The sequence below is a fragment of the Arachis hypogaea genome, chromosome 19 (assembly GCF_003086295.3).
Source record: "Arachis hypogaea cultivar Tifrunner chromosome 19, arahy.Tifrunner.gnm2.J5K5, whole genome shotgun sequence".
NCBI classification, from domain to species: domain Eukaryota; kingdom Viridiplantae; phylum Streptophyta; class Magnoliopsida; order Fabales; family Fabaceae; genus Arachis; species Arachis hypogaea.
Window position 1 is genome coordinate 43,145,071 of NC_092054.1, and position 10,166 is coordinate 43,155,236.

At 35.8% G+C, this 10,166-nt stretch overlaps 1 protein-coding gene and 1 non-coding gene across 3 annotated transcripts; one reads left to right on the plus strand and one right to left on the minus strand.

Moving 5' to 3' along the window:
• Nucleotides 1-1,920: 1,920 nt before the first annotated feature.
• Nucleotides 1,921-6,359, plus strand: LOC140181779 (uncharacterized). Of its 2 annotated transcripts, XM_072226857.1 has the most exons (8): nucleotides 1,921-2,289; nucleotides 3,864-4,239; nucleotides 4,346-4,581; nucleotides 4,658-4,873; nucleotides 4,972-5,043; nucleotides 5,129-5,216; nucleotides 5,342-5,483; nucleotides 5,682-6,359. In XM_072226857.1, exons 4-8 carry the CDS (start codon nucleotides 4,767-4,769, stop codon nucleotides 5,747-5,749), a joined length of 477 nt encoding a protein of 158 aa, XP_072082958.1. In that variant the 5' UTR covers nucleotides 1,921-2,289; nucleotides 3,864-4,239; nucleotides 4,346-4,581; nucleotides 4,658-4,766; the 3' UTR covers nucleotides 5,750-6,359. The 2 variants fall into 2 exon arrangements, with proteins under 2 accessions (XP_072082958.1, XP_072082957.1); XM_072226856.1 differs by having other exon boundaries at nucleotides 5,342-6,359.
• Nucleotides 6,360-9,751: 3,392 nt separating this feature from the next.
• Nucleotides 9,752-9,859, minus strand: LOC112780685 (small nucleolar RNA R71). Its single transcript, XR_003191505.1, has one exon. It is a non-coding gene; the product is annotated as a small nucleolar RNA R71 (small nucleolar RNA).
• Between the last annotated feature and the right edge of the window lie 307 nt (nucleotides 9,860-10,166).

A 10,166-nucleotide genomic window follows, 5' to 3' on the forward strand; every position in this document is an offset into this window, starting at 1 on the left:
AACAGAAATACTTGCATTAATTCATCGAGACACAGCAGAGCTCCTCACCCCCAACAATGGGGTTTAGAGACTCATGCCATCAGAGAATACAAAGTTTAGATCTGAAATGTCATGAGATACAAAATAAGTCTCTAAAAGTTGTTTAAATACTAAACTAGTAGCCTAGGTTTACAAAAATTGGATAAACTATGATGGATGATGCAGAAATTCACTTCTGGGGCCCACTTCTGTGTGCTGGGGCCCACTTGGTGTGTGCTGGGGCTGAGACTTAAGCAATTCACATGCAGAGGCCATTTGTGGAGTTGAACGCCAGTTTTTGTGCCAGTTTGGGCGTTCAACTCCAGTTTTTGATCCTTTTCTGGCGCTGGATGCCAGAATTGGGCAGAGGACTGGCGTTGAACGCCAGTTTACGTCGTCTATTCTTGTGCAAAGTATGGGCTATTATATATTGCTGGAAAGCCCTGGATGTCTACTTTACAACGCAATTGAAAGCATGCCATTTCGAGTTTTGTAGCTCCAGAAAATCCACTTTGAGTGCAGGGAGGTCAGAATCCAACAGCATCAGCAGTCCTTTTTCAGCCTAAATCAGATTTTTGCTCAGCTCCTTCAATTTCAGCCAGAAAAATACCTGAAATTACAGAAAAACATACAACTCATAGTAAAGTCCAGAAATATGAATTTTTCCTAAAAACTAAGAGAATTAGACTAAAAACTAACTAAAACATCCTAAAAACTATATGAAATTAACCCCAAAAAGCGTATAAAATATCCGCTCATCAGTCTTACAGAACTTTGGGAACGTAAGCCAAACAGGCAGTTTATAATATAGAGCTTAATCATGTTTTTAGTTTGTAAAATTTGTAAATTCTAAGAACTTCATTGCCTATGGTGTATCCGTCAGGTTTAGCTCGAGAAAAGATTCAAGAAACTCCAGAAGAAACAGGCGAGATAGTTCAAGACTCAATGCTTGAAGAAGACGTTGTGCCAGATAGTTCTGATGAGGTTGCCTCTAAAGGACACAATGCTTCAATGCTCACCTTTGACCTCAATAAAACTCTAGAGGAGGATGATATCTGTTAACTCAAGTTTTTATCATTAGTCTGACTTGTCTTATGAAAAATTGGGACTGAATTTAACTCAGTGACTGATTGTGATCTTCTCCTTAGATGTTGAATTTGATGAAGTAGCAATGAATTTGTTGGAGATTACTCTCAAATTAGTATATATCTCTTGGATTAATTAATATTTTGACTTTTTAGATTAATGATTCCTACGAATTCAAGACTTTTATATTGCCGATTTGACACACACATGCACACACGCACACACGCGCGCACACACACATGTATTTATCATATAAAGAATATAAATATATAAACCAGGTGGTGAAACTGCTTAATGAACTACATTCTATAATCATGACTATCATGTTGACAAGATGACATGGATTAATTAATAGACATGAATTGTAAAAATTAAGATCTATAATTACACACTGCATTCATCTCCTAAAATTTCAATATAGTTTAATTTATCCAAATAATTTAGTAATTTATTTTTATCCAAATTAATGCAATCATATTAATTTATAATCAGGAAATATTATAATATTATAACTCCTAAAAATATGAGTATCATCGTTACCATCATTATTATTATTATTATTATTATTATTATTATTATTATTATTATTATTATTATTATTATTATAGTAATAATATTATGATTATAATTATAATTATTTTTATTTTCCCTTTTAAATCTGATGTTTTTTATTCTTATGATTTACCTTCTAATAGTCTATTGCGGTTTGACATTGCTTATATTGTTAATTACTTTTTTATTATGATACTTTGATTTTGGACCGATTTTACTTAGTTTGAATATTTGCACTCTTTTTGAAAAAGTCTGACCACTTTAAATTTATTATTATTGTTATTTATAAATTTGTTCAGACCCCGCTTAAGTATACATTCCGTGTTACTCAGCTCCTCCAGTTTTCAAATCAAAGAAGCCACCGCCACTACCATAAGCCTTATTCTTCCCCCACTACTAAACCATTCATATAGTCAAGTCCCTCCAAAGCTTGCATCGTCTTGGTTCTTCTCCTCCATATCTGTGCTGGGAGCTGCGATATTGCCATTCCTATTCGCTGGTTTTCGTTGTCGCCATCTTCGAAACGAAGAAGACGTCTATCTCTGCGGTGAGCTTGTGTCCTAGAGCCCCTTCTCTCTCTCTTCGAGGCCCGTTCGTTCCTCTCTCACCGTCAATCCACTCCTTCCATTGCGGGTAAGCACCACTGGCCCCCTCTGTGCTCAATTGCTGATTTAGTGATTGAAATTGAGGTCAATAATGAGTTTAAAGTTGACATGCAATTTTCTCTTGATGTTATTAGCTGAGTTAATTTGTTAATGGGGAGTGGGATTTGTTGATGGAGAGCATGGTTCAATTAAGGGTGAATTCTGAGTTGGGGTTTAATGGTATTATTAAATGCGTTTTTAATATTTTTAATGGTATATTTGAATTTTGTAGCTGCTAATGGTTGCCTGTGAATAGAAGTTGGGAGTTTTTAATTACTGCTTTTCTTAGATAAGTCTATTTCATTTGAACTCAATGAAGTAGGTAGTGGATAGAACTAGTACCACGTATGAAGCTTAGTAGAAAATTTCACAGAAACAAGTAAGGACTCAACATTTCGTAATTTGTGTTTCTTCTTTTCCTAGATGAAATTTATGTATATTGTTGTCCTTGGAGTTAGAAATAATGAGGTTCATATATTTCATAGACTGACTATGTGATGACCAAATTAATCTCCTTGATGGTTTGCACTTTGAAACGAAAACATAATCCCATCGATTCTCTTGTGGGTTGTGACATCAGCAGGAGTTGAAGGTTATGGTTAAGTATGCTTCTGTTTTTTTGTTTTTTGGGACATTAGTATGCTTCTTATTTTTCTTGATAGGGGTGGGGAATAATTCTGGTAAGTGATCACTCGAACATATAATGTGAATTGTTGTACTTGAGTTTAATAACTCCTTTTGCAGTCTGTAACTTTTACTCAGGACCTTGTTATTAGATATAATTATGGTTGAAGTTTTCTAGTTTAGTAACTACTCTCACCAATTTGACTTGAATAAGTCAAATTTGATTAAAGTAGTGTGACATATAAGACAAGTGTTACCAAATTGTGCATGCAATTAGAAGTTTATAAATATTAGGTGTACATTGCACTACCGGTAATATCTGTGTAGTTTTATGTGAAACTTACAATTGCCAAATTCCATTATCCATTAAAGCATTTTATCAAAAAAAATATCCTTTAAAGCAATCATAATCATAAAAAATAAGTGACTTCACCAATTATCACGGTGAATGATTTATTAAATTTCTACTATTTTAAAATAGGTTTCTCCTAAATTATCTTAAAACATAATGACTTTAGCATACAAATTACAAACAAGTTGCAGGTTGTTGGCCAATATGTAGCTTTACCTCATATAAGTATAGAATGAACATGGCATCTTACTCATGTGTGCTCTTTTTTCTTATGTAATTAACCCTTAACTTCAGCCTCTATTCTCATACTATATATTAATTATTATCAATAGGTTTTAAACGAAGAAAATTAATAAATATTAATTACTTTTTCCTTTCAATTCAGTGTATATAGATCTATTACGAGAATATATGTTTTTAACCTTTGCCACTTCATTAATACCTTTAATTGTTAGTATATATATTTCATAATTCTGATTAAATTATCTATTATCTTTACTTGTTAGGAAGTTCACAAGCAAATTGATCCGAATGTAACTGGTTTAGTCTTATTAAGTTATTATCACTTTGTTTTTATCCAAATGCAGTCAGGAAAGATGCCCAGGATAGGTCGTTACACGAAGAAAGTCCGGTTAGACACAGCATGTCAGCAGCCTCAAGTAGGATTTGATGCGGCTTCAACTTTCCATCAAGCGGACTGCCCAATTCCGCCGCCCAGTGGTAGTGGTGCCCCTGCATCCTCGTCTTTACGCCCCTTTCGTCCGCCCCGTAGTGAACTACCGCCTGCTCCACAGGCTTGCACAAATGATGTTCAAAACTCGGAGCCGAACGCCGAAGACTTAGACCCAGAGGCAGATGAGGTAGATTCTTTTGAGCAACATGTTGATACCCTATTTGCTGCATTGGATGCTCAGAAGTGCAAGGGACGCAAGACCACTGAATTCTGGGATGTTAAAATAATTGGTATACAAGAATTTATTTAATTCTATTTTTCATTCAGCTATTTTCCTATGATGTCATCGCAGCTTGTCTCCAATGGTAACTCACACAGAATAACTATGATTTACAGAATCAAATGGCACAATCAAACATGTTAAATTGAGTGTGAAGGAAGCTATGAAGCCACCTAACTGAAGAAAGATCGTACTCAGGTTTAACAGTGCACTGCAACCAGTTGGGGATGAAGCAGGTATACTGAGCGGCATTCTCGGACTGCTAGGATCTGACTACACCAAATTCCCAATCTGCGAGATGGATTGGAGAAAGGTTCGCACCAAGGACAAGGTCTATAATGAATGTGTAAAGGTAAAATCTTATTTTTTTTGTACCATTCCGGACTCATAATTTGAACCCTACTGACAATTTAATTTTACTGTTGCAGGAAATGTTCCATTTTGATGAAGATAGTAGAGGAATTATCAAGCGTATAATATTAAAAATTCTAGGAAGGGCTTGGAAGGAAATGAGGAACAGGTTATACAATCACTGTTATGACTCAAAACTTTCACTTGAAGAAAATATTGAAAACTGCCTACCAGAAATTACTGCGGACCATTGCAGATAATTTTTCGATTATCACAATAGTGAAGAGACAAAGGTAATATATTTTTATTTCATAACAGAAAAAGTCTATTTGTGTTACATTGAGTTAGTCAGAACTAGCGTCTAGTAACTCTTAATTTGATGGCATGATAGGAGAAATGTAAGAAAAATGTTGAGAATCGATCAAAGCAACTTTACACCCATACTGGCGGATCGAAAAGCCTGGTAAGGCTCGGAGAAGAAGAGGTAATCTATTTTTGAGAACCATCTCTTCCTCTACATATTCACTTTGTCATCATTATTGGTACAGTCGGAACGACAAGGAAGGAGAGTTGTATCTCTTAACGCACAAAAGACCTAATGGCTCCTATATCCATGATGCAGCTCGGGCTATTGGAGTAAGTAATGTGTTGAGAATCGGAAAGTATTTTCTCGTATGTTTTAGTTTTTAAAATTTTATTGGAAGTCTGTGCGGTTAGCGACTAGCTAATAAATGCTTATAATTGCTTATCTATGCGTGTAGGAAAGAATTGAGGCTATTGAGCAACGTGATGAATCCTCTAGACTGTTGTCTCAGAATGATTCGCTTGCTCAAGCTCTCGGAAAGGAGCACTCGGATAGGGTGCGTGGCATGGGTTTGGGGCCGACTTCTAGTCAAGTCTTCGGTATGAATTCCCATCAGTTGAGCAATGGTTTTGAAAGGGAGGAGACTGATGAGCGGATAATTTATACGCTTTTTGGCATTGTTTTTAGTATGTTTTTAGTAGGATCTAGTTACTTTTAGGGATGTTTTCATTAGTTTTTATGTTAAATTCACATTTCTGGACTTTACTATGAGTTTGTGTGTTTTTCTGTGATTTTAGGTATTTTCTGGCTGAAATTGAGGGACTTGAGCAGAAATCAGATTCAGAGGTTGAAGAAGGACTGCTGATGCTGTTGGATTCTGACCTCCCTACACTCAAAGTGGATTTTCTGGAGCTACAGAACTCGAAATGGCGCGCTTCCAATTGCTTTGGAAAGTAGACATCCAGGGCTTTCCAGCAATATATAATAGTCCATACTTTGGCCAAGAATTGATGACGTAAACTGGCGTTCAACGCCAGCCTTCTGCCCAAATCTGGCGTCCAGCGCCAGAAAAGGATCCAAAACCAGAGTTGAACGCCCAAACTGGCACAGAAACTGGCGTTCAACTCCACAAATGGCCTCTGCACGTGAAACACTCAGGCTCAGCCCAAACACACACCAAGTGGGCCCAGGAAGTGGATTTATGCATCAATTACTTACTCATGTAAACCCTAGTAGCTAGTTTATTATAAATAGGACCTTTTACTAGTCTTTTTGACCATCTTTGGTCTCAGTTTTAATCTATTGTTCATCTTAGGAGACTATTGATCACGCTTTAGGGGGCTGGCCATCTCGGCCATGCCTGGACCTTCACTTTTGTGTTTTCATACGGTAGAGTTTCTACACTCCATAGATTAAGGTGTGGAGCTCTGCTGTTCCTCAAAGATTAATGCAAAGTACTACTGTTTTCTATTCAATTCTTCTTATTTCTCTTCTAAGATATCCATTCACACCCAAGAACGTGATGAAGGTGATGATTATGTGTGACGCTCATCATCCTTCTCCCTTATGAACGCGTGCCTGACAAACACTTCTGTTCTACATGAATTAAGCTAGAATGAGTATCTCTTAGATCTCCTAACCAGAATCTTCGTGGCGTAAGCTAGAATGATGGCGGCATTCAAGAGAATCCAGAAAGTCTAAACCTTGTCCGTGGTATTCCGAGTAGGATTCAATGATTGAATGACTGTGACGAGCTTCAAACTCGCGAGTGCTGGGCGTTAGTGACAGACGCAAAAGGAGGGTGAATCCTATTCCAGCATGATCGAGAACCGACAGATGAATAGCCGTGCCGTGACAGGGTGCGTGAGCATATTATTCACTGAGAGGAGGGGATGTAGCCACTGACAACGGTGATGCCCTTGCATACAGCCAGCCATGGAAAGGAGTAAGACAGATTGGATGAAGATAGCAGGAAAGCAGAGGTTCAGAGGAACAAAAAGCATCTCCATTCGCTTATCTGAAATTCCTACCAATGATTTACATAAGTATCTCTATCCCTATTTTATTATATAATATTCGAAAACAACATTATCACTTTATATCCGCCTGACTGAGATTTACAAGGTGACCATAGCTTGCTTCATACCAACAATCTCCGTGGGATTCGACCCTTACTCACGTAAGGTATTACTTGGACGACCCAGTGCACTTGCTGGTTAGTTGTATCGAAGTTGTGACAATTATGAATTAAGATCAGAGCACCAAGCTTTGGAGCCATTACCAGGATTTGTTTGAGCCTGGAGATCACAATTTCGTGCACCAAGTTTTTGGCGCCGTTGCCGGGGACTTAATTGTTCCTGTTTGGCGCCAAGAATCATCTGAGATCCCAATCCCGGCAACAACACCAAGTTTTTGGCGCCGTTGCCGGGGATTGTTTGAGTTTGGACAACTGACGGTTCATCTTGTTGCTCAGATTGGGTAACTTTCTTTTCGTTTTCTTTTCAAAAATCTTTCAAAAATATTTTCAAAAAAAAAAAAATTTCTCTTTTGTTTTCGAAAAAAATAAAAATGTTTTCAAAAATTTATTCAAAATTTTTAAGAATGAATTCTAGTGTTTCATGAAGCATGTGAAGCCTGGCTGGCTGTAAAGCCATGTCTAAATTCATTTGGACTGAGGCTTGCAATTTGTTATCAAGAGCAACTTAGTTATTGCTCATCCACCCGCTGCTGATCCATGATCACCTGCTGAAGCTTGGCTGGCCATTGGCCATGTCTAGTGTTTTGGACTGGAGCTTTCTTTGGAAGCTTGGCTGGCTAGTGAGCCATGTCTAATTCCTGGACTGAAGCTTTAGACTAACATAGCAAGATTCCTGGAATTCATATTAAAAATTTTGGAATCCTTATTTTTCTTTTTCATATTAATTTTCGAAAAAATACAAAAAAAATCAGAAAATCATAAAAATCAAAAATATTTTTCTGTTTCTTGTTTGAGTCTTAAGTCACATTATAAGTTTGGTGTCACCTGCATATGCATCTTGCATTTTTTGAAAATTTCATGCATTCATAGTGTTCTTCATGATCTTCAAGTTGTTCTTGGTAAGTCTTCTTGTTTGATCTTGATGATTTTTTTGTTTTGTGTCTTTTCATGTTTATCATATGCATTCTTGAATTCTTAGTGTCTAAGCATTAAAGAATTCTAAGTTTGGTGTCTTGCATGTTTTCTTTGCATTAAAAATTTTTCAAAATTGTGTCTATGATGTTCATCATGATCTTCATAGTGTTCTTGGTGTTCATCTTGACATTCATAGCATTCTTGCATGCATCACATGTTTTGATCTAAAAATTTCATGCATTGCATTTTTTTTGTGTTTTTCTCTCTCATCATAAAAATTCAAAAATAAAAAAAATATCTTTCCCTTTTTCTCTCATCAAATTCGAAAATTTGGGTTGACTTTTTCAAAAATTTTTAAAATCAAAGTTGTTTCTTATGAGTCAAATCAAATTTTCAATTTGAAAATCTTATCTTTTTCAAAATCTTTTTCAAAAATCAAATCTTTTTCAAAATTCTTAGTTATTTTCGAAAATTTCAAAAATATTTTTCAAAAATCTTTTTCTTATTTTTATACCAAATTTTCGAAAATAACATAATCAATTAATTTTTTTGATTCAAAAATTTGAAGTTTGTTACTTACTTGTTAAGAAAGATTCAAACTTTAAGTTCTAGAATCATATCTTGTGATTTCTTATGAATCAAGTCATTAATTGAGATTTTAAAAATTAAATCTTTTTTCAAATTAGTTTCTAAAATATCTTCTTATCTTTTTCAAAAATATGATTTCAAAATATCTTCTCTAACCTCCTAACTTCTTATCTTTTCAAAATTTGTTTCAACTAACTAACTAACTTTTTTGTTGTTTCTTAACTTTTTCAAAACTACCTAACTAACTCTCTCTCTCTCTCTAATTTTCGAAAATATCTTCCCTCTTTTTCAAAGATTTCTTTTTAATTAACTAATTATTTTTATTTTTATTTTTTATTTCAAAAATTTTCGAAAAAAAAAAATACTAAACATTTTTCAAAAACTATTTTCAAAAATCACTAACTCTTTTTTAAAATAATTTTCGAAAAATTTTCCCTCCCCCATCTTATTCTATTTATTCATTCATATCCTAACATCTCATCTCACATCTCTAGCCTCCTCACAGTTGTGTTTCTTCCATTATATTACATTCTTTGTCTCCCCCTCTTCTTCTACTCACACAGGGATCCCTATACTGTGGTATAAAGGATCTCTATTATTATTGTTATTTTTCTGTGCCTTCTTCTTTGTCATATGAGCAGGAGCAAGGATAAGAACATTCTTGTTGAAGCAGATCCAGAACCTGAAAGGACTCTGAAGAGAAAATTAAGAGAAGCTAAAATACAACAATCCAGAGATAACCTTTCAGAAATTTTCGAACAGAAAAAGGAGATGGCAGCCGAAAATAATAATAATGCAAGGAAGATGCTTGGTGACTTTACTGCACCTAATTCCAATTTACATGGAAGAAGCATCTCCATTCCTGCCATTGGAGCAAACAACTTTGAGCTGAAACCTCAATTAGTTTCTCTGATGCAGCAGAACTGCAAGTTTCATGGACTTCCATCTGAAGATTCTTTTCAGTTCTTAACTGAATTCTTGCAGATATGTGATACTGTTAAGACTAATGGAGTAGATCCTGAAGCCTACAGGCTCATGCTTTTCCCCTTTGCTGTAAGAGACAGAGCTAGATTATGGTTGGACTCTCAACCTAAAGACAGCCTGAACTCGTGGGATAAGCTGGTCACGGCTTTCTTAGCCAAGTACTTTCCTCCTCAAAAGCTGAGCAAGCTTAGAGCTGATGTTCAAACCTTCAGACAGAAAGAAGGTGAATCCCTCTATGAAGCTTGGGAAAGATACAAACAGTTGACCAAAAAGTGTCCTTCTGACATGCTTTCAGAATGGACCATCCTGGATATATTCTATGATGGTTTATCTGAGTTATCAAAGATGTCACTGGACACTTCTGCAGGTGGATCCATTCACCTAAAGAAAACGCCTGCAGAAGCTCAAGAACTCATTGACATGGTTGCTAATAACCAGTTCATGTACACTTCTGAAAGGAATCCTGTGAGTAATGGGACGCCTATGAAGAAGGGAGTTCTTGAAGTTGATACTCTGAATGCCATATTGGCTCAGAATAAAATATTGACTCAGCAAGTCAATATGATCTCTCAGAGTCTGCATGGAATGCAAGCTGCAT